Genomic DNA, 24,920 nt, shown 5'->3' with positions numbered 1-24,920 from the left:
TGTGTTGATTGTTGCTCCTAAGTATTGTTGTATTTGACATGGCTGTAGGTGTGATTTGTTGTAGTTGAGTGAGAAACCTAGCTTGTGAAGGGTTTCTATGACATACTTTGTGTGTTGTGAACACCGTTCTTGCGTATTGGTTTTGATTAACCAATCGTCTAGGTACGAAAACACGTGTATTTTTTTCTGCCTTCTGATATGAGCTGCCACTACTGCCAGGCATTTTGTAAAAACTCTTGGCGCTGTTGTTATCCCGAATGGCAACACTCTGAACTGGTAATGTACCCCTTGGATTACAAACCTTAAGTACTTTCTGTGGGAAGGATGTATAGGTATATGGAAATACGCATCCTTGAGCTCTAGTGTTGTCATGTAGTCTTGTTGTTTGAGCAATGGGATCACATCTTGCAGTGTCACCATGTGAAAGTGATCTGATTTGATGTATATGTTTAATGGTCTGAGATCGAGTATAGGTCTTAGAGTTTTGTCTTTTTTGGGTATGAGAAAGTACAGGGAGTAAACTCCTGTTCCTTTCTGATGAATTGGTACTAGCTCTATTGCATCTTTTTGCAACAACGCTTGGACATCCAGTTGTAAGAGATCTGTAAGGAAATGCCTCCTTGGCATGGTTGCCCCCTGACTTTTTGCCTTTGCTGATGCTATGTTTACAATTGAAAGTGTGCTGAGGCCTGCTAACCAGGCCCCAGCACCAGTGTTCTTTCCCTAACCTGTACTTTTGTATCCACAATTGGCAGACCCTGGCATCCAGATAAGTCCCTTGTAACTGGTACTTCTAGTACCAAGGGCCCTGATGCCAAGGAAGGTCTCTAAGGGCTGCAGCATGTCTTATGCCACCCTGGAGACCTCTCACTCAGCACAGACACTCTGCTTGCCAGCTTGTATGTGCTAGTGAGGACAAAACGAGTAAGTCGACATGGCACTCCCCTCAGGGTGCCATGCCAGCCTCTCACTGCCTATGCAGTATAGGTAAGACACCCCTCTAGCAGGACTTACAGCCCTAAGGCAGGGTGCACTATACCATAGGTGAGGGTACCAGTGCATGAGCATGGTACCCCTACAGTGTCTAAACAAAACCTTAGACATTGTAAGTGCAGGGTAGCCATAAGAGTATATGGTCTGGGAGTCCGTCAAACACGAACTCCACAGCACCATAATGGCTACACTGAAAACTGGGAAGTTTGGTATCAAACTTCTCAGCACAATGCCAGTGTACATTTTATTGTAAAATACACCCCAGAGGGCACCTTAGAGGTGCCCCCTGAAACTTATCCGACTATCTGTGTAGGCTGACTAGTTTTAGCAGCCTGCCACAAACCGAGACATGTTGCTGGCCCCATGGGGAGAGTGCCTTTGTCACTCTGAGGCCAGTAACAAAGCCTGCACTGGGTGGAGATGCTAACACCTCCCCCAGGCAGGAATTGTCACACCTGGCGGTGAGCCTCAAAGGCTCACCTCCTTTGTGCCAACCCAGCAGGACACTCCAGCTAGTGGAGTTGCCCGCCCCCTCCGGCCAGGCCCCACTTTTGGCGGCAAGGCCGGAGAAAATAATGAGAAAAACAAGGAGGAGTCACTGGCCAGTCAGGACAGCCCCTAAGGTGTCCTGAGCTGAGGTGACTCTAACTTTTAGAAATCCTCCATCTTGCAGATGGAGGATTCCCCCAATAGGGTTAGGATTGTGACCCCCTCCCCTTGGGAGGAGGCACAAAGAGGGTGTACCCACCCTCAGGGCTAGTAGCCATTGGCTACTAACCCCCCAGACCTAAAACACGCCCTTAAATTTAGTATTTAAGGGCTACCCTGAACCCTAGAAAATTAGATTCCTGCAACTACAAGAAGAAGGACTGCCCAGCTGAAAACCCCTGCAGCGGAAGACCAGAAGACGACAACTGCCTTGGCTCCAGAAACTCACCGGCCTGTCTCCTGCCTTCCAAAGATCCTGCTCCAGCGACGCCTTCCAAAGGGACCAGCGACCTCGACATCCTCTGAGGACTGCCCCTGCTTCGAAAAGACAAGAAACTCCCGAGGACAGCGGACCTGCTCCAAGAAAAGCTGCAACTTTGTTTCCAGCAGCTTTAAAGAACCCTGCAAGCTCCCCGCAAGAAGCGTGAGACTTGCAACACTGCACCCGGCGACCCCGACTCGGCTGGTGGAGATCCGACACCTCAGGCGGGACCCCAGGACTACTCTGATACTGTGAGTACCAAAACCTGTCCCCCCTGAGCCCCCACAGCGCCACCTGCAGAGGGAATCCCGAGGCTTCCCCTGACCGCGACTCTTTGAATCCTAAGTCCCGACGCCTGGGAGAGACCCTGCACCCGCAGCCCCCAGGACCTGAAGGACCGGACTTTCACTGGAGAAGTGACCCCCAGGAGTCCCTCTCCCTTGTCCAAGTGGAGGTTTCCCCGAGGAATCCCCCCCCTTGCCTGCCTGCAGCGCTGAAGAGATCCCGAGATCTCTCATAGACTAACATTGCGAACCCGACGCTTGTTTCTACACTGCACCCGGCCGCCCCCGCGCCGCTGAGAGTGAAATTTCTGTGTGGGCTTGTGTCCCCCCCGGTGCCCTACAAAACCCCCCTGGTCTGCCCTCCGAAGACGCGGGTACTTACCTGCAAGCAGACCGGAACCGGGGCACCCCCTTCTCTCCATTCTAGCCTATGCGTTTTGGGCACCACTTTGAACTCTGCACCTGACCGGCCCTGAGCTGCTGGTGTGGTGACTTTGGGGTTGCTCTGAACCCCCAACGGTGGGCTACCTTGGACCAAGAACTAAGCCCTGTAAGTGTCTTACTTACCTGGTTAACCTAACAAATACTTACCTCCCCTAGGAACTGTGAAAATTGCACTAAGTGTCCACTTTTAAAACAGCTATTTGTGAATAACTTGAAAAGTATACATGCAATTTTGATGATTTGAAGTTCCTAAAGTACTTACCTGCAATACCTTTCGAATGAGATATTACAAGTAGAATTTGAACCTGTGGTTCTTAAAATAAACTAAGAAAAGATATTTTTCTATAACAAAACCTATTGGCTGGATTTGTCTCTGAGTGTGTGTACCTCATTTATTGTCTATGTGTATGTACAACAAATGCTTAACACTACTCCTTGGATAAGCCTACTGCTCGACCACACTACCACAAAATAGAGCATTAGTATTATCTATTTTTACCACTATTTTACCTCTAAGGGGAACCCTTGGACTCTGTGCATGCTATTCCTTACTTTGAAATAGCACATACAGAGCCAACTTCCTACAAGATCCCTGTGCTGTTTGGACATGTGTGTTTTCGGTGGGACATTTGGAGGGAATTGTAGAAATTCTATGCAATAACCATGCTGGATAATGGCTGGGACCCGCGTGTCTGTTATTTCTTCCCATTTGTTGTAGAAATTTTCGATAGCAGTGTCCACCTACGGCCCAAACAACTGCTGTCTGTTAAAGGGCATATTCAGGACCGCTTGTTGTATTTCCAGCTTGAATCCTGAGGTGCGTAGCCATGCGTGCCTCCGTATGGTCACTGCTTTATTTACAGTCCTAGCAGCTGTGTCGGCTGCATCCATTGCTGAACATATCTGATTGTTCGAGATACTCTGGCCTTCCTCCACCACTTGTTGTGCTCTTTTTTGGAACTCTTTGGCAGGTGTTATATGAAATGTTGCATTTCGTCCCAATGAGCCCTATCATATCTCGCCAGCAATGCCTGTGAGTTGGCAATGCGCCATTGGTTGGCTGCCTGTGCCGCAACCCTTTTGGCCGCAGCGTCGAAGTTGCGACTTTCCTTGTCTGGAGGTGGGGCATCTCCTGAGGGGTGAGTTTGCCCTTTTGCGAGCTGCCCCTACTACCACTGAGTCTGGTGTTAATTTCTGCGTGATGTACACAGGGTCTGTTGGTGGCGGTTTGTACTTTTTGTCCACCCTTGGAGTAATGGCCCTACCCTTCACAGGCTCCTGAAACACTTGTTTGGAGTGTTTGAGCATTCCTGGTAACATAGGGAGACTCTGGTACTGGCTATGTGTGGACGACAGTGTATTAAAGAGAAATTCATCCTCTATAGGTTCTGCGTGCAGGGTGACATTATGAAACGCAGCTGCTCTTGACACCACCTGTGTGTAGGTAGTGCTGTCCTCAGGTGGTGACGGTCTCGCTGGATAACAGTCGGGACTGTTATCTGATACAGGCGCATCATAAAGATCCCATGCGTTGGGATCATCCTGACTCATTCCAGTATGAGTTGGGGACTGCATCATTGGTGGAGTGGCTACCGGTGATGGTTGTGGTGAACGTTGTGGAGATGGTGGCGGAGTTACTTGTCATGCCACCTTTGTCTGTGGCTGCTTTTCTTTCTCTTTGAAGGCAAGTTTTCTTTTCATTCGGATTGGAGGGAGAGTACTGATCTTCCCTGTGTCTTTTTGAATGTGGAGCCTTCTTTGAGTGTAATCTGGCTCCCCTGCCTCTAGTTCCTGTCCGAATCTGTGTCCTTGCATCTGTGAGGACAGGCCCTGTTCCTCAGTGTAGGAACTCTATTTCGGTTCCGAGGCCGGATGTTTCGGTATGGAAACTTTTTCAGCAGTCTTTTTCGGCTCCGAAGACACTTTTTAGATTTTTGGCGTACTGATCTCTCGATGCCGACTCATTTCGGTGCCGCCCTCTCGGTGCCGAACTTGCTCTGACCCAGTGTCTCGGGGTCGAGTCTGCTCTGTGCCGGTATCTCGACCGGAGTCGGATGACTTCGACACATGCATGCCCTTTTTCGGTGCCGATGGTCGGTCACCTATTTTTCGGGTTAAGCCATGGTCTGCTGGCGGTGGCGTCCCCTGGACTTTAGTGGTTTTTCTGTGAGTTTTGTATTGTGACGTCTTACTCACGGTTTTTGGCGTCTGTTCGGGATCGACCTAATCAGAGTCCGAATCCGCGATGGAGAAGGTTTCTTCTTCTTCCAAGTGTTTTTGTCCTGTCGGCGCCGACGCGATTTGTAGTCTCCTTGCTCTTCGGTCTCTTAACGTCTTCCTCGACCGAAACACTCGACAGACCTCACAGGTATCCTCTTTGTGTTCTGGAGACAAACACAAATTACAGACCAGATGCTGATCTGTATAAGGATACTTGTTGTGACATTCGGGGCAGAAGCGGAATGGGGCCCGTTCCATTAGCCTTGAAGACGCACGCGGTAGGGCCGACCAGGCCCCGCCGGGGAATCGAAAACCCCGAAGGGCCACCGGAGCTCTTCAAAATTCAGTGTCGATCTGTTGTAACTAACCCGATACCGAACGCAAACAATACAGCCGAATTTTCCGAGATTTAACTAACTTTCCGAACCGAAACACGGAGCAAAGAGGAACACGTCCGAACCCGATGGCGGAAAGAAAACAATCTAAGATGGAGTCGACGCCCATGCGCAATGGAGCCGAAAGGGGAGGAGTCCCTCGATCTCGCGACTTGAAAAAGACTTCTTCGAAGAAAAACAACTTGTAACACTCCGAGCCCAACACTAGATAGCGGGATGTGCACAGCATGTGTATCTGCAGCTACACATGCAATCAAACATATATATATACAACAAGTAATACTTCAAAGAACATATGTTATGTGAATACTATCATTAATTATGTCCACTTCTCTGTATGTTACATTGTTCTCTTTCTTTTGTTTTCTTTGTTTTCTTTTTTTGTTTTCATAACTCTGTAACCGAACATAAGGGATATAAACAATGTGCATACCTGTTCTAGGATGGAGGGATGGACAAGAGATGGCTCACCTTCACTTGAAGAGATTCCTGAGAACTACTTGACCCACTGCTACCTCTCCCTGAGATAGAGATTCCAAGCAGTAGTGCTTTGTGAATGTATGACAGCTCTTCCATGTTGCTGCCCTACAAATGTCTTGTAGGGAAACTCCGGCGAACAGCGCTGCTGACGAAGAGACTGCCCTCGTGGAGTGAGCATGTACAGATGAGTGCTGAGTTTTACCCGCTGCTTGAGGGTAGAAGCGAATGGCGGAGGCGATCCATCTGGAAATACTCTGCTTGGAGAGTGGTTAGCCTTTTCTAGGTGCACTGTATGCTACGAATAGCTGATTAGAGCTACGAACAGCTGATTAGAACGGCGAAAAGATTTAGTTCTGTCCAAATAGAATTGAACACCTCTTTTAACGTCTAAGGAGTGTAATGCTCTCTCCGCCGGAGTAGAAGGATGAGGAAAAAAGCATTTGAAGACTAAAGGCTCATTGATGTGAAAGTCTGAAGGAACCTTCGGGATGAAATGCGGATTAGTACGCAGCAGCAGTCTGTCTCGTTTAAACTGTAAGAACGGCTCTTGAATAGAGAGGGCCTGCACTTCGCTAACTAGTCTCGCTGTGATAGACACCAATAAAGCAACCTTTCACAAAAGGAATTTGAGAGAGGCACGATGGATTGGCTCAAACGGATGCTTCATCAGTTGCGCTAGGACGATATTTAGGTTCCACGATGGAGGTGGTGGTCTGAATGGAGGGAAAACCCTGAAAAGCCGTTTCAAAATCCTCTTGATCAGACGAGAGGAATAGAGTGAGGGTGACAGCATCCGAACGTCTGTATGTTGCTATTGCCGCTAGATTTACTTTAATGGAAGAATGTGCCAGGCCTGCTTGTGCTAACTGCAATAAGTACGGCAATATTTCCTCTGGCGGTGAAGATAGTAGGTCAACCTGCTGCTGATGACACCAGACACAAAATCGTTTCCATTTGCAAGAATAAGCCTTATTAGTGCTATCTGCTCTAGCTTTGGACAAGATATCCCTACACTCCTGTGGAATATTCAGATCCCTGTGCCCAGGAGACATGCTGAAAAACGCATCGACTGCGGATCCGGTTGCCATACCTGCCCTTTGTTCATTGTTAACAATTGTGGAAACTGCTTCAGCGGAATGCGAGGCTTGATTGACAGTAGAAGAAGTTCCGCAAACCAGTGTTGACGCAGCCAATACGGAGCTATTAATATCAGAGTGCACAGCTCTGCCTTCATCTTTGTGAGGACTCTTGGGAACAATGGAATTGGAGGAAAGGCGTAAGCAAAGATGTCTGACCAGACTATCGAAAACGCATTCTCCCAAGATCCCTCTTGGTGATGCCAACTTGCAAAGAACTGCCATTTGGCATGGTCTTTGTTGGCATACAGGTTTATTGTTGGTGTCCCCCCACTGGGAAAAGATGTGGTCCACTATCGACTGGTCCAGCTCCCACTCGTGGCAGCTTGATTTCTGCCTGCTGAGTGCATCTGCTGCCTTGTTCCCTATTCCTGGCAAATGCACAGCTGAGAGTGTGATGCCTTGCTGCGAAGCCCAATTCCAGATTCTCTGGGCTTCTCTGGAGAGAGTGAGAGATCTTGTGCCTTCTTGTTTGTTGAGGTAATGCATCATAGTGGTGTTGTCTGTTCTTATTACCACGTGCGATCCTGAGATTTTCGGGAGAAAAGCCTGTAAAGCGAGATACACTGCTCTGAGCTCTAGCCAATGGATATGCATCGTTGTCAATTGCGGTGGCCACTTGCCACTTACTTGAAGATCCTGTAGCACTGCTCCCCAGCCTTCCAGAGATGCATCCGTAGTGATGGTCCACAGAGCCGGCTGATGTAGGAACGAAAGGCCTATTGATTGATTATGCCTTAGAGACCACCATGTCAATGCCCTGAGTATTGCTGGGGTTATGTGTATCTGATCCTCGAAGCTTCCTGAAACCTGGAGCCATTGACGATTTAGTTGCTCCTGTAACAGGAGCATCTTTAGTCGGCATAGAGGTATGCATGATGACATCATGCCCAACAGAGACTTGAATAGACAGACAGAAACACAGCTTCTTTTTTGCATAGATCTTGTTAGTGTCAGTAACCTTTGTTGCCTGTCTAATGTGGGACATGCCATGGTGGATTGCGTGTCCAGGTTTGCCCCTAAAAAGGTGATACTGCGTGCTGGTAGAGGTTTGGACTTCTCCCAGTTGATGGTGAGTCCGAGATTAGTTAGTATGGAAACGCACTTTCTTTTTGATCTGCGCGCTCCTGCGTAGGTATTTGCTTTTATCAGCCAATCATCTAAAGATGGAAAAATTTGGTGTTTCCTCCTTCTGAGGAAGGCTGAGATTGGTGCTAGACATTTGGTAAATATTCTGGGAGCTGATTTTAGGCCGAAGGGAAGGACACAAAATTGAAAATGGCTGCCGGCTACAGTGAATCTCAGGTATTTTCTGTGGGCAGAGTGGCTGGGAATGTGGAAGTATGTCTCTTTCAGGTCTAGTGTAGACATGAAATCTCCCTGGTTGAGGTGCAGGAGGACATCTTGTAGGCTGATCATACGGAATGATTGCTTTTTTAAGTAGGTATTCAGTTCCCGTAAATCGAGGATCGGCCTCCAATCTTTCCACTTTTTTCGAATGAGGAAGAACCTGGAATAAAATCCTCTTCCCCGCTGTGCTCGAGGCACCTTCTCTATAGCTCCTTTGAGAAGGATTTTGTTGATCTCCTTCTTGAGTTGTTGTGGATATCTTGAAGGAGTCCTGCGAGGGGGGATTGGAGGGAGGCAGTTGGGTGAATTCTAGAGTGTGGCCCCGTTTCACTAATTGGAGGACCCACTTGTCTGATGTGATGACTTACCATTGTTTGAGGAATAGGGATATCCTTCCGCCTAAAATGAAAGGAGGAGAATTGGATGTAGCCGGCGCCTCGGATGCATCAGGCTCTCCGAGCCGAGTCTTTGGCCGGGCGAGTGGAGCGTCCTCGACCACTAGATCTACCATAGGCTGGTTGCGGCGGCTGCCTCTGGGGGGAAGTAATGACGGTACTGTTGAGAAGAGGAACGATAGGTGGAATATCTGTACTGCTGATATCCTCCTCTGTATGAAGGTTGGCCACGCCCTCTAGGTCGAAAGGAGGGCTATCGATATTGTAGGGACCCTAGTGACCTTGCCGTGTCTGTGTCCGATTTAATGGATTGTAAGGCCTCATCGATGTGTTTTCCAAATAATGCCTGGCCATCAAAAGGTAAGTCCAAGATCGTATTCTGCACCTCAGGACAGAAAGAGGTAGCTTTAAGCCAACCTTGCCTTCTAAGAACATCTGCCACGGCGAGCTGACAAAACGCAGTGGTTGCTATGTCCATTGCACAGTCTATAAGTTCTGCTGACGTGCAAAGTTCTGTTTGCATCTGATCTTGCATCTTCCGGCAACTGGCTAATATGAGGCGCAATGTCTGCCCACAGCTGCCTGTCAAACCTAGCCAATACAGCCAATGAGTTGGCAGCTCTTACCACTAGGCTAGCCATGGAGGAAAACCTTTTCCCGATATTATCCAATCGCCTACCCTCCTTGTCTGGGGGTGCGGAAATCAGGCAGGATTTTTTGACTTTCTTTGTGCCTCTTGAGCCGCCACTGAGTCCGGATGAGGGTGTCCAGTTAGACATGCTGGTGCATTGTCCGGTGCCTTGTACTTTGTCTAAACAAGGCAGTACTGCTGTGACTGTAGCAGGATTGTGCATGACCTTTAGACCTTCTTCCCACAGATAGTTAACCCTCGGAATAGAGCACACAGATTTTTGGAAAGGCTCTTTAAAGTCGTACAGGAAACAGTCTGTCTGTTTGGATGGCATTGGCAAAGCAAAATGTTTGGCAGCTCTTTCTAGGAGATTGTGAAATCCTCCTATGTCATCTGGTAGGGACTCCACCTTTGATTGAGAAGGAGGAGCAGGGATGATGTATTCATCCCACTCGGAATGAGTGTCCAGGAGCTCCCCTTCTTCATGATCTCCCTCTGACATGTCCGTATCCTGAGGAAGAGTCATATCCGGAGTAGCCATGTTCGTGAGAGGTAAAGAAGCTGGTCTCTGACGTGGAGTGGTAACTCCAGAGACGGGCAATGGAGGAGGTTACTCCCCTTGAGGAGGAAAACACCTGCTGTAATCACCTAACATTGCTCTGAGGTCAGACAATAAGGAGGATGGAATATATGCCCCCTGTTGGTATTGCTTTTCTTCTCCATAAAATTGAGGGTCATAGGATTCATCATACTAATCCTCTTCTTGATACTTCACGTTCAATTGGGATGGACTATGGGCTGCTCCGAATGGCCCCTCGTCATCTGAGTCTTCATCTCCGTCTAATAGGTGTACTGGAACAAGGGAGGACACCTTAATAGGTGATGTATGTTTTGGCGTTAGTTTCTCCAGAGTTGTTTGATATTTTTCCCTCGTCGACGGTGTCGTCATCGGCGCATACATGGCCTTCGCCGGCGGCGGTGTCGTAGACGCTGAACGCATGGAGATCTTAATGGAAGAAAGTCTCGCAGACGAGTCTACCGTCGACGACAGTAGAGCTGATACTGTCATAAGCGACGACGATGATGTGTAGACATTCGTCAACGATGATGTCGTCGATGCAGTTCAGTGGGGTACCTGTCGTCGGCGGCGCTGTCGTCGATGATGGAAATGTAGAAGGAGTCGTCTCCGTCAGAAAAAACACTCACCGGTCTCGTTGACGATGAATCTGTCGTTGACTGTGCTTTTTTCGCAGAAACAGAGGATGGTTTCTTAAAAGGCACAGATGGAGGGACAGAGGAGGATTTTTTGTGCCTCTCTGAACTGCTAAAATGACCTCTCTCCCCTTTGCTGGAAGATATCTGAAGAGAAGAAGATGGGCTGCGGCCCTTGTAAGACCCTGAAGCAGTCTTTTTGTGGGCTTTCCTTGAGTGTTGGGAGGGAGATCTTGTGTCTGATCTCGCCCTCTTTAATGACCTTTTAGATGTTGAAGAGTCATCACTCTCAGAGTCCGAAACTGGATTTTCCCTGTATTTTAGTTTCTGCAGCCATATCAATAATCTGCCTTCCCTATCCTTTAGAGTCTTAGAGGAAAAGGTACGACAAACCTTACAGTCCTTGGCTGAATGGTCTGGGAGAGGCAGTAAATGCAATCCTGGTGAGGGTCTTCAGAATGAAGTCTTTTCTTTCCACAAGTCTTGCAGGTCCTGAAAAGACCCTTCTTCTCCTTATCTGACATGTTGAAAATAGTTTACCAATCAGGTCAGATAAGTTTTTCTGAGAGAAAATGTGTTGAAAAGGTGTGAAGAAAGAGCAGAGCTCTGAGGAGACTCCCTAGCACATCGTGCGGTAGAAAATCAGAGGTGCTGGAGCTTCTCTCAGGAGGATTCTAGAGGGTGGTGTCGCCTGATTGGTGGATACTCAAGTTTGGTCCTTTTCCTAAAATTACTCTAATAGACTGTTAAAGTGAAGAGGCCTAGGGCCTTTTTTTGTTAATATATTTTAACACTACTTGTGTAATTTATACCGGGGCTCCCATCTCGACAACGGGTAATGATTCAAGCATGTGAATCTATGAAAGTTCCAATATTGGAGTAATGGGTGCTTCTCGGTGTCAGCAACGGAGGGCTTCTGAGTAGACTATGGTTCCAGTACCAGTGGGTGCTTCAAAGCCGGTAATGACTTTGGCTTCCATGATGAAGCAGAATGATGGCTCTGCAGCGACCAAGGTCCTCTGGCACAAGGCCGGTCAAGGGTCCTGGAAGGAGGCTGTGGCGCAGCCAAGGGAGGCATCGGTTTCGGCACAGGGCTTGCCACCAATCCACTGGGGAGATGGTGCTTGTAACCAGTGTGCACATGTTTGGGATGTTTTGGAGGGGCTGAGAAGTCAATAGTACTCAATTATGGTCTTCAAGCATGTACTGGATTCAAACAAGGTGGATATAACATCCCCAGGTGCTGCTGCTTCTTCCTCCCAGATTCCCTGGTAGCCTGACTCCAAGACATCTCAATAACACATAACTGGGCTGTTGTGCAGGAAGGTCAGGTGAATCAAAGAAAGCTACCTCTTCTTCAGTGCAGAAGGGATTAAACTCTCCTAAAATGTCTAGCATTACTGAAAAGGGTTGCGCCATCTCGCTGTAGATCCACCATCAATCCCTGCACTGGCATAATCTCCTTGCTGCGACATGCCGAGCAACAGTTACAGGGGAGCTCATTGTGCTCTGCCAAGACGCAAAACTCACAGATGGCGTGGACATCTGTAAAGGGATATTCAGATTGACATTTGTGGCATCTTAAGGAAGGCATCTGTTCTAGTACCTTGAATGTCTTCATTCTCTGAAGGGTAGGCTGGCAAACTCTAAAAGTAGCTAAATGTCATCTACATAAGCTTCCTTCTACTTCAAATTGAAGAGCTTGTGTACTTTGTGCTTTGACAACAACTTCGATTCAGTCACCTGCCAAGAAGAAACTGTGCCACCATATTTGCTTCCCTTTTTCTACATCTTTTACTATTTTCTTGTTTACAGTTCACTTGGCAGCTATTACTGCTTATAGAAAACATCCTTCACAAACCTTTTTTTAAAGATCTCTGTGGTTAAGTACTTTCTGGAAGGCATTTTTCCTCCACTACACAGACCATCTTTGTTCTGGAAATCAAAATATGACTCACATCTTACGGGTTCAGCATTCAAACTAACCCACAAAGCCTTCCTATAGTATTTTACCTGGAAAGCTGCTTTCCTTGTTGCTACAGGCTTTAGGTTCTCATGACCTTACAAAGTATTTCATCTTAAGAGGGTAGTCATGATAACTCATCAGAAATGTTTACCCTAGGGGGTTTGGGATTTTCATGCAACTCAGGCCAATTACCTTGCCAAGTTTATTTCAAGGCCCTTCTACTCCAGCAGAAGGATCTCTGAATACACTGTGTGAGAGAATTCTAAAATTCTACCTTAACATAAGTAACGAAATTCTTAAATCTAATCAATGGTTTATACATCACGCTCAATTTCGTACAAGGCTGGCCATGTCCAAGCAGTCTGTCTCTGACCAGGTGGAGAGTTTCCTGCTGTTATGCTGTCAGAGAGCAAATAAAACCTTAACTGATAAACCAACAGCCCACTCTATCAGAGGTAAATCAGCTACAGCTGCTTTCATGAAAAGCATTCCCTTTTCTGAAATCTGCAAGGCAGACACATGGAGGTCTGTTCACACTTTTACAAAACTCTATTGCTTGGATTCAGATTCCAGGACACACTCTGGAGTAGACCACGCCTCCTTGAGGAGTTTCCTTGTTAAATTACCACTATAAATAAACAAACAGTCTCTTTTTCCACTTTTTTTGAGGCAACTGGTTTGCTACTCTATTCAATGCTTATGATTGTCAATGGAGATCCCTTGAAAGAGAATGAAAATGTCACTTACCCAGTGTACATCTGTTCGTGGCATCAGTCGCTGAAGATTCACATGTTGTGCATAGCCCGCCATCTGGTGTTGGGTCGGAGTGTTACAAGTTGTTTTTCTTCGAAGAAGTCTTTCGAGTCACGGGACCGAGTGACTCCTCCTCTTTGTCTCCATTGCGCATGGGCGTCGACTCCATCTTCGATTGTTTTCCCCGCAGAGGGTGAGGTAGGAGTTGTGTTGTAGTAATAGTGCCCATGCAATGGAGTGAATAAGTATGTACCTATTTAAGGTTTAAATAATATATTTACAAATGTACAAAGCTTAAGCTAACTTCCGAACTGCTACAGGCTCCCGGGGAGGCGGGTGGGCACATGTGAATCTTCAGCGACTGATGCCACGAACAGATGTACACTGGGTAAGTGACATTTTCAGTTCGATGGCATCTGTCGCTGTAGATACACATGTTGTGCATAGACTAGTAAGCAGTTATCTCCCCAAAAGCGGTGGCTCAGCCTGTAGGAGTGGAAGTAGTTTGAAATATGGTTCTTAACACGGCTTGACCTACTGTGGCTTGTTGTGCGGATAGCACGTCTACACAGTAGTGCTTGGTGAACGTGTGAGGCGTAGACCATGTGGCTGCCTTACATATTTCGTGCATTGGAATATTCCCTAGGAAGGCCATGGTAGCGCCTTTCTTTCTGGTTGAGTGTGCCCTTGGTGTAATGGGCAGTTGTCTTTTTGCTTTAAGGTAGCAGATTTGGATGCACTTAACTATCCATCTGGCTATACCCTGTTTAGATATTGGGTTTCCTGCGTGAGGTTTTTGAAATGCAATAAACAGTTGTTTAGTTTTTCTGATGTTTTTAGTTCTGTCGATGTAGTACATTAGTGCTCTTTTGACGTCTAATGTATGTAGTGCCCTTTCAGCTATGGAATCTGGCTGTGGGAAGAACAGTGGTAGCTCTACCACTTGATTTAGGTGGAACGGTGAAATAACCTTTGGCAAAAATTTTGGATTGGTCCTTAGGACTACTTTATTTTTGTGTAGTTGGATAAAAGGTTCTTGTATTGTAAACGCCTGAATTTCACTTACTCTTCTTAGAGATGTGATGGAGATGAGAAATGCAACTTTCCAGGTTAGGAATTGTATTTCGCAAGAATGCATAGGTTCAAAGGGTGGACCCATGAGTCTTGTTAAGACGATGTTGAGGTTCCATGAAGGAACGGGTGGTGTCCTTGGTGGTATAATTCTTTTGAGGCCTTCCATAAACGCTTTAATGACAGGTATCCTAAATAGTGGAGTTGAATAGGTAATCTGCAGGTATGCAGATATTGCTGCGAGGTGTATTTTAATGGAAGAGAAGGCCAGGTTCGATTTTTGTAAGTGTATTAAGTAGCCCACTACATCCTTTGGAGATGTGTGTAATGGTTGAATTTGATTCTGATGGCAGTAGCAAACAAACCTTTTCCATTTGCTTGCATAGCAGTGTCTAGTGGATGGTCTTCTAGCTTGCTTTATGACTTCCATACATTCTTGTGTGAGGTTTAAGTGTCCGAATTCTAGGATTTCAGGAGCCAGATTGCTAGATTCAGCGATGCTGGGTTTAGATGCCTGATCTGTTGTTTGTGTTGTGTTAACAGATCTGGCCTGTTGGGCAACTTGACGTGGGGTACTACTGATAGGTCTAGCAGTGTTGTGTACCAAGGTTGCCTTGCCCATGTTGGTGCTATTAGTATGAGTTTGAGTTTGTTTTGACTCAATTTGTTTACTAGATATGGAAGGAGAGGGAGAGGGGGAAAAGCGTACGCAAATATCCCTGACCAGTTCATCCATAGGGCATTGCCTTGAGACTGCCTGTGTGGGTATCTGGATGCGAAGTTTTGGCATTTTGCGTTCTCCTTTGTTGCAAATAAGTCTATTTGAGGTGTTCCCCAAAGTTTGAAGTAAGTGTTTAGAATTTGGGGGTGAATTTCCCATTCGTGGACCTGTTGGTGATCTCGAGAGAGATTGTCTGCAAGTTGATTCTGGATCCCTGGAATAAACTGTGCTATTAGGCGAACGTGGTTGTGAATTGCCCATCGCCATATCTTTTGTGCTAGAAGGCTCAGCTGCGTTGAGTGTGTGTCCCCCTGTTTGTTTAGATAATACATTGTTGTCATGTTGTCTGTTTTGACAAGAATGTATTTGTGAGTTATGATTGGTTGGAATACTTTTAGTGCTTGAAAAACTGCTAGCAGTTCCAGGTGATTTATGTGCAGTTTTGTTTGATGTACGTCCCATTGTCCTTGTATGCTGTGTTGATCGAGGTGTGCTCCCCACCCCGTCATGGAAGCATCTGTCGTTATTACGTATTGTGGCACTGGGTCTTGGAAAGGCCGCCCTTTGTTTAAATTTATACTGTTCCACCATAGAAGCGAGAGGTATGTTTGGCGGTCTATCAACACCAGATCTAGAAGGTGACCCTGTGCTTGTGACCATTGTGATGCTAGGCACTGTTGTAAGGGCCTCATGTGCAGTCTTGCGTTCGGGACAATGGCTATGCATGAGGACATCATGCCTAGGAGTTGTAATATCATTTTTGCTTGTATTCTCTGTGTTGGGTACATGCGTTGTATGATCTTGTTGAAATTTTGAATTCTCTGTGGACTTGAAGTGGCTAATCCTTTTGTTGTGTCTATTATGGCTCCTAGGTATTGTTCTACTTTGCACGGCAGAATGTGTGATTTTGCATAGTTGATGGTGAAACCGAGTTTGTAGAGGTTTTGTATGACCTGATTTGTGTGGTGTGAGCACCTTGTCAGTGAGTTGGTCTTGATTAGCCAGTCGTCTAGATACGGGAATACGTGTATTTGCTGCCTTCTGATGTGTACAGCCACTACTGCTAGACATTTTGTAAAGACTCTTGGTGCGGTTGTTAAAGCAAACGGCAATACTTTGAATTGGTAATGTATTCCTTTGAATACAAACCTGAGGTATTTCCTGTGCGACTGATGTATTGGTATGTGGAAATACGCGTCTTTGAGATCTAAGGTTGTCATGTAGTCCTGTTGCTTTAGCAATGGTAACACCTCTCTTAGCGTGACCATGTGAAAGTGTTCTGATTTGATGTAGGTGTTTAGTGTTCTGAGGTCTAGGATTGGTCTCAGTGTTTTGTCCTTTTTTGGTATTAGGAAGTATAGTGAATAAACTCCTGTGTTTATTTGTGTTTCTGGTACTAGTTCTATTGCGTTCTTTTGCAATAATGCTTGAACTTCTGTTTCCAGAAGGTCTGAATGTTGTTTTGATAAATTCTGTGCTTTTGGTGGTATGTTTGGAGGGATTTGTAGAAATTCTATGCAATAACCATGTTGGATAATTGCTAAGACCCAAGTGTCTGTAGTTATTTCCTCCCATGCTTGGTAATACTGACCTATTCTTCCCCCCACTGGTGTTGTGTGGAGGGGATGAGTGACATGTGAGTCACTGCTTGGTTGTAGGGGTTTTGGGGCTTTGAAATTTTCCCCTATTCCTAGGGAATTGTCCTCTGTATTGGCCCCGAAAGCCTCCCCTCTGGTACTGTCCCTGGTAGCTGGACGGTGTTGTCTGTGAGGTGTTGGCTTGTGTGGCCTGACCCCGAAACCCCCCTCTAAAGGTTGTCTTGCGGAAGGTGCTGTAAGTGCCTCTGCTCTGCGGGGAGTAGAGTGCGCCCATGGCTTTAGCAGTGTCAGTGTCCTTTTTCAGTTTCTCAATTGCCGTGTCCACCTCTGGTCCGAACAGTTGTTTCTCATTGAATGGCATATTGAGCACTGCCTGCTGTATCTCTGGCTTAAAACCAGACGTTCGTAGCCAAGCGTGCCTTCTTATAGTCACAGATGTGTTAATTGTTCTCGCAGCTGTGTCCGCTGCGTCCATAGAGGAGCCTATCTGATTATTAGATATGTTTTGTCCTTCCTCAACCACCTGCTTCGCCCTCTTTTGTAGTTCCTTGGGTAGATGCTCAATGAGGTGTTGCATCTCGTCCCAATGGGCTCTGTCATAGCGCGCAAGTAGTGCTTGAGAGTTAGCGATGCGCCACTGGTTTGCAGCTTGTACTGCGACTCTTTCCGGCTGCATCGAACTTGCGGCTCTCTTTATCTGGGGGTGGTGCATCCCCAGATGTGTGGGAGTTGGCTCTCTTGCGAGCTGCTCCTACTACGACGGAATCTGGTGGCAGCTGTGTGGTGATGAAAACAGGGTCTGTGGGAGGTGCTTTATATTTCTTTTCCATTCCACCCTTGGTGTTATTGCCCTACTCTTGACTGGCTCCTTGAAGATTTCCTTTGCGTGCCGAAGCATTCCTGGGAGCATAGGCAGGCTTTGGTAGGAGCTGTGGGTGGAGGAGAGGGTGTTGAATAAGAAGTCATCCTCGACTGGTTCTGAGTGGAGGTTTACGTTGTGGAACTCTGCCGCTCTAGCCACCACTTGTGAATATGCTGTGCTGTCTTCTGGTGGTGAGGGCCTTGTGGGATACGCCTCTGGACTGTTGTCCGACACTGGGGCGTCGTATAAGTCCCAAGCGTCTTGGTTCTGGTCACCTTGGCTCACGGTGGTGTGACCCGGGGAATGTGATGGAGTTTGTGCTGGTGAAACGTTAGTTACAGGTGGAGGAGAGGGTGGCGGAGTTACCTTTTTCACCATTTTTGTTTGTGGTGCTTGGTCGGTCTGAAACTCCAGTCTCCTCTTTCTCCTAATAGGGGGAAGGGTGCTTATTTTCCCTGTTCCTTCCTGTATGAAAATACGTTTCTGCGTATGGTCCACTTCGGTGGATTGCAACTCTTCCTCAAATCTATGCTTTCGCATCTGAGAGGACAGTGATTGCTCCTCTGAATAGGAACCGGTAACTGGGTCGGTTGCGGGTCGTTTCGGCACCGAAACCCTGTCTGTACTCTTTTTCGGCTCCGAGGTGACTTTCTTCTTTTTTGGAGTCGAAACCTCTCGGCGTCGATCTTCCTCGGTGCCACTGTCTCGGCGTCGAGCCGTTTCGGCACCGCTATCTCGGCGTCGATCTTTTTCAGCAGCACTTTCTCGGTCCCGAGAAGGCTGCGTGCCGGTGTCTCGACCGGAGTCGGATGATCTCGGCACTGTTTCGGCCTTTTTCGGTGCCGATGGTCGGTCACCGAATTTATGGGTCAAGCCATGGCCTGGTGGCAGTGGCGTCCCCTGGGCCTTGTCACTTTTCTTGTGTGTTGTCTTCGACGTCTTACTCACAGTTCTTTGATCGTCGAATTCCTCGGAGTCCGATTCGTGGATCGAGAAGGTTTCTTCTTCCTCTTGTTCCTCGAACTCTCAGTGTGCTGTCGGCGTGGACGCCATCTGAAGTCTTCTGGCTCGACGGTCACGGAGTGTCTTTCGGACCGGAACGCACGACAGGCCTCGCAAGTCTCTTCACTGTGCTCAGGCGACAGGCACAGGTTACAGACCAAATGTTGGTCTGTATACGGGTATTTGTTGTGGCATTTGGGACAGAAACGGAAAGGGGTCCGTTCCATCAGCGCTGTTTTACACGTGGTCGGGCCGACCAGGCCCCGACGGGGGATCGAAAGCTACCCCGAAGGGCACCGGAGCTCTTCAAACTTCGATGCGGTGTCGATTCTATCTAAGCCGATCCCGAACGCAACAATACCGACGTAATCTTCCGATAGTTAGCTAACTTTCCGTTCCGAAACTCGAAGCGACAGAAACACGTCCGAACCCGATGGCGGAAAGAAAACAATCGAAGATGGAGTCGACGCCCATGCGCAATGGAGACAAAGAGGAGTCACTCGGTCCCGTGACTCGAAAGACTTCTTCGAAGAAAAACAACTTGTAACACTCCGACCCAACACCAGATGGCGGGCTATGCACAACATGTGTATCTACAGCGACAGATGGCATCGAACGTAAAGGTTTCTTGCCAGTATTTTTTAGTTACCCTTCAGGGAATTCTTAATTGCAATTATAAGCAACCGGCCCCCTCCTCTCCAGTGGGAGAGATCAAAGCTAGTAAGTAGACTCTTTAGACAAGCATCCTTTGACTGTCCTTAAAAAAAATAAAAATGAACTGAGGTTATTGCCGCTTGCTGGACATGATGGGATACTGGAGGGGTGTGAGCTCTCAAATGTGCAGTATTCATGCTGCATTAGCTGCAGCCTATATAGCTACACTGACCAGGTTGATTCAACTCAATTTCCCTTTGAAAAAGTTCTGTGAATTAAGTTTCTTTTTTAAGAAAGGTCTCCTTTTATGCTTATCTTTCTGTTTTATATTATTAATTTGGATGTTTTAAAGTAAATTGGTCAGAATAACCTTTTAACAGACTGCAAAAATACTTAAGATTATATGTAGTAAGGTGGCCTTTCTGAAGTAAGGTAAAAATGGAAACAGGAAGATATATATTTTGCTAAGTGCTATGGGATCCTGCACATGGGCAGGAATTTGATGCTCATGATTATCAAAGGAGATCACCTGAAGAAAAAGCCGTTCCAGTTCCTCCCTCCTTCCACAGAAGTTATGCAAGGATGCAGTTCCACAGACATCTACAATATTTGGCTCTGCAGTCTTATGCCACCAACATGTATCATGGGGAGTTTAATTCAGTCATAACAGTCATATACTAATGGGCATTCAGATTTCTAAAGAAAATATTGCCCTGTGTAAAGTGTGTATGCTGACTCTCATAAAGGGAGGGTATGCAAAGTATTTTAAGAATAATTAGGCTGGAAAAGATTCACTCTAACGTGGCAATCAGAAGCACTCCATAACGTTACTTGCCACTAAACACCTTCAGGTATGCATTTTAAAGGGTGCTGCGTGTTGCGAAAACATATTCAATGTCGTCATATGCCTCATGGAAACTTGATATTTCATTTTCAATCTTAGACCAGTGGTTCCCAGCGTTTTGACTTCCATGGCCGTTCACTTTATCATTACAGGACCCCGGGGACCTCCCCCCCGAATCATTATTGTAATCTGGGCACCCCCCCCCAACTGAGTCATTACTGCAAGCCAGGGACCGAGGCCTAACATTGTTGATGATTAGAACCGCAAGACAGTATACAAAAAATACAGAAACAAGCATTACATCAAACATATACACAAATGATATGTATATTTTTTTTTCAACTTGCCAAAAAAAAATATATAGGAAGGGTGTAGCTTTTCTAAATTCAATTGAAGCCACACATCGTCCATACTATACACTGTTTGAAGCACCTGCACTGCTCCCACAAATCAATCTGAGGATACTAATTACATTTTTAGCCTCCAATTTCAATTTCCTTAACATTTAAAGTACATTTTAAGATTTTCCATTGTACACTGTCACTTTATTTATATACACTTCATTAATCTGTTACTATTAGTTAATTTTCTAAGCAGTCACAGACTCCCGAGGAGGCCTCGCGGACCCCCACAAGGGTCCAAGGCCATAGGTTGGGAACCACTGTCTTTGATGATGCTTGCTGTTTATTAAGCACCTGAGAAGTTTGAGCAGAACACAAAGCAAACAACCCCATTTGATTATAAAACAAATCTCAAGTTCTTACCTGCCTCTGCTTCTCATGCTCAGTCTGGCTGAGGTTGGAGAGAGTGGTGTCTGGATTTACTTGTAGTTCTGGTCCCTCACGAACTGGAGCAGCCATGGGACTGGAGATTGCCAGCACATCGTCCCGCTTCTCTGCGGGTGAAGTGATGGCTGAACGTTGCCCAGAGTTGTGTGCCATGTAGGGTCCATCCTGCTGCAGAACAGAAGGGGGTCGAAGGGGCGAAAGGGTATAGGTCTCAGGACCTCCACCACTTCCAGGGAGTGGGCTTCCAGTTTGATGAAAACCAGGAGAAGAACAATTTGTCACTTGGGTCTTGCCTATGGATAGCGGTGGGGTGTAGTGAGTATTAGCATGGTGAGGCTGGGAGAAGTTTGGTTGGTGGGAGGGAGAGGTCTTTACAGACTCAGGGCCACCTTGGGGAAATGTGAAAGACAACGGCCCCTGAGGGTTGGAAAAAACACCTGTGCCTGGAGAACGAGCATAACCAATCTGATGTGGGCTAACCTGCACTCTGGGATGAGATTCAGCAGACAGTGATGGGGGTAAGGATTGCTGGAAACCCCCACCGGAAGAGCTGTGGGATACCTGCATTGCCTTAAAGCCAGGATCCAATATCTGAGGTCTTGGGGGCTTATGTATTGGTGCAAAAGGATCTCGAGACTGAGGCCTAGACGGTGGTCTAGAATAGGGATCTGGGGACTGGAACCGGGGGGCAATGGGTGACTGGCAGAAAGCCTCAGTGGACAATGGGCGTGGGGTCAGAGGAGACTGAGAATTGGACTGTGGTTGTGGGCTGGCAGGTACGCGAGTGAATGGATCAGAAGGAAGTGATCGAGGAGGAAGTGTGCAGCATGCCTCTGCAGCCTGGGACCGTGGTGTGAGAGGCATCTGCGCATATGGATCTGTGTAAGAAACAGAAGGAGATTGCCTGTATATGTCCATATGATGCTGTGGTGAGGACCCCTGACCTTGCCCATGAAGGTCCTGATTTCTGTGGATAGAAGCAGGACTGTGGGGCTCTACCTGTGTGACCCTGGGTGTCAACGGGGCTTTAAAGACATCAGCAGGGTTCTTCATTTCCATGTTAGACACTTGAGTGTTTAAAGAAGTGTCTTGGATTATCATTGCTTGTGTAATGTCATGTTTTGAGTGCAAGCAACTGTCCTCCTTCTTGATGTGCATCAGAGTGAAATCAAGCTGTTTTTTATGATCTACAAAATGAGAAGGGGACATTAAGGATTCAGATGATTTTGACCCGCATTCCCCCAGAGGTGATGGCTTTCCACTGGGGCTTCCCGGCACAGACAGGTTATCCAAGGATCCACTTGAATACCGCGGTTTTAGAAATGCATCCATGGCTGCAGATTGATGTCTGGGTGTCCCAGGTGGAGTGATATGGCACTCCATAGTTTGACCTATGGGCCGTGTAGTCTGTGCAAGTTGGGGTCCAACCGGGGAGAAGTTCTGGAAGCCAACTGAGGTTGGGCTCTGGACAAGGGAAGACTGGCAGCGAGGCTCAATGGGATATGCAGGGCCATTTCCAAAGGGGCCATGCAAAGGTACATGACCTGGGGACTGAGGGGGCAGCTTAAAGAAGGGCTCACTAGGAGACTCTGAACCTGTTGTACCAGCAGAAGAAGGCTTGAAGAATCCATCAGAGTTTGGAGTTGCAATGGGGCTGCTGTTCAAGAAGACGCTCTGCCCTGCAGAACTGCTCCCTCTCGATTCTGGGGTAGAAGGCATGAAACCTTGAGAGCCAGACTGAGAAGGGATGCGTAGGTGGAGCGTTGGCCTCTCTGCTTTCCTTATTCCGTCTACTTTAGATTGCTTGCTGATTTGACTTTCTGCCTGCTACACAAACAAGAGAAACAATGATTCAGCGAATTCAAGACTCAGCAAGAGTGCATGGTCCTGCAAGACAATGCAAAGTTGAGCAAGAGTATTGGTTAATATAGGAAGGGAGCAGAAGGACTAAGAACTGCAAAATTCACAGGATGACAATGTGGAAAGGCAAATTACAAAGACTGGTTGCAGGTAGAAGGTTCCCACGGACAGAAATATACTGCACATAGGGATATCATAAAAGTAATCTACAGTCCACCCCAATAAGCCCTCCCTCTTGCCAAAATACATACCTTCTGTACCTTGTTTATGCGCTGAGCTGCCCGGTTATCTTTGGCTTTTTGCTGCAAAAGGCGAGAGAAAAAACATTAACAGTAACAGCAGAAACAACCAGTACAGACACTTAACAGAAAAGAGTAAAGCACAGTGAAATCAACTCAACATGACAAATTCAGCTTGATTTGACTGATGTGCACCGTGGGGCAACAAAAACAGCAATCAGGGTTTGTAACAGTGCTGTCAAGCACACACATGGGATTTTGCATGGACACATTACTCCAAGAGATCGTAGGGATTAGTGAAAGTGCACAAAAGTATAAACTTAATTTGGCACAGAGACATACTGCAGTAGAAAAGATGAGGCTAGGGAGTGGAGCATAGTGGTACTGGAGGGTTAAGGTGCATGCATATCATCACTTCAAATGCTCCAAGACAGAGAAGTAACAAGCATACTTAAGATGAATGAACAAAAGATGGCAGAACTGTATGATCCAAATAACTTACCAGGTATGGAGCTTTGTCAGGAGCAGGGACTTTTCTCCAAAGCTTCATGATTTGCTTACACCGGTTGGACCAATCTAGGAACATGGGGAAAAAAAGAAAAAAACACCTTTATCGCAAATCCTGTACTATTAGTCCTCACTGCCTCTCCTTTAGAAATGGTTGGGAACTGCCAGCACCTCAGGCATGGTTGGAAACATATTAAAAAAAAAAAAGAAAGACATCACTGCAAAATATTTGAGTCATCCATGCACAATTTGGTGTGCTTGTGAACTCCAAACATTAGTGTGTTATCACCTTCAACTGCACCTAACTAGTAAAGGTTTATTATTTCGTTACCTTTACTGATTGTGGTGGTGGTTTGATGATGCAGCGTTTGACAACCTTTGGGGCTGTACGTGTACCACACCACATGCTTAAAGGGTGCTTGAAGGAGGTAGCACAAGAAGATAGTTATTTACCTATATTAGGGTTCTCCTCCAGGGAAATCTCTATTTAGGTCAAACATAAAATATTACTTAACATGAGAAGGATCACAAGCCACTTGCTTTTAAAATTTTATCTTGAACATTTCTCTTCAGAAAAGATTTGAAAGATAAAATATAATAAAATAAAACGTTGTGATAAGCTATTCATGCGTGATTTTGGACAAATTACATTTATTTTCTGCACAAAGCAGCTGATTTAATTACAAGGCACTAGAAGGAATAGTGGCATGAATACACTTTCACAAACTTTTATATAAAGTAGAAAAGAAAGAAAAATACATGGTTACTGTACGAAGCTGGCTCTGTACATAATATACCAAAATGAGGTATAGCGTGCACAAAGTCTAGGGGTTCCCCAGAGGCTTAAGAGGCTAAAGTAAATAATATTAATGCTCTCTTTTGTGGCAATGTGGTCGAGCAGTTAGGCTTATCAGAGGGTAGTGCAAAGCATTTGTTGTACACACAGTCAAGAATGAGGCACAAACTCAATAAGTAACTCCAGGCCAATGGTTTTTATACAGCAAAAATATATGTTTGTTACTTTATTACAAGAAACAGAAGAACTTTATAGCAGGTAAGTACAGTTGTCAACAGGAATCAAGCATTTGTATCAAATGTATTTTCTTTATATTTTGTAAATAAAGCAGTCCACAATTAGGTAGAAATTCTCTTTCAAAAGAGGGATGTGTGTGTGTGTGTGTACCATTGTTTCCACAATTGGCGCACACCCCCTTGTAAAAGGTACCAGTGGTACCAAGGGCCCTATGAACCAGGGAATGTTCCTAAGAGCTGAAACATGTGTTGTGCCACCCTAAGGGACCCCTCACCTAACAAATGCACACTGCCATTGCAGATTGTGTGTGTCACCCCTCTAGCAGACCCTAAAGCCCTAAGGCAGGGTGCACTATACCACAGGTGAGGGCATAGCTACATGAGCAATATTCCCCTACAGTGTCTAAGTCTATTCTTAGACACTGTAAGAACAGTGTGGCCATATATGGTCTGGGAGTTTGTCAAAACGAACTCCACAGTTCCATAATGGCTAAACTGAATACTGGGAAGTTT

At 46.4% G+C, this 24,920-nt stretch overlaps 1 protein-coding gene across 4 annotated transcripts in view; it reads right to left on the bottom strand.

Moving 5' to 3' along the window:
- The window catches only part of KMT2D (lysine methyltransferase 2D), a 1,162,185-nt gene that overhangs the window by 507,871 nt on the left and 629,394 nt on the right, over positions 1-24,920 (bottom strand). For 3 of the 4 annotated variants that reach the window (XM_069230486.1, XM_069230488.1, XM_069230489.1), the window contains 3 exons: positions 23,371-23,444; positions 22,881-22,931; positions 20,746-22,596 (listed from right to left, as the gene is read on the bottom strand). In XM_069230486.1, the coding sequence (XP_069086587.1) occupies positions 20,746-22,596; positions 22,881-22,931; positions 23,371-23,444 (1,976 nt within the window). The remainder of the gene's footprint in view (positions 1-20,745; positions 22,597-22,880; positions 22,932-23,370; positions 23,445-24,920) is intronic. The other variant, XM_069230487.1, reaches the window with a different exon arrangement.

This window comes from Pleurodeles waltl, chromosome 4_2, assembly GCF_031143425.1.
Source record: "Pleurodeles waltl isolate 20211129_DDA chromosome 4_2, aPleWal1.hap1.20221129, whole genome shotgun sequence".
NCBI classification, from domain to species: Eukaryota; Metazoa; Chordata; class Amphibia; order Caudata; family Salamandridae; genus Pleurodeles; species Pleurodeles waltl.
Note: the sequence above shows the minus strand (reverse complement) of the source record. Positions and strands in the feature narration are given on the sequence as shown.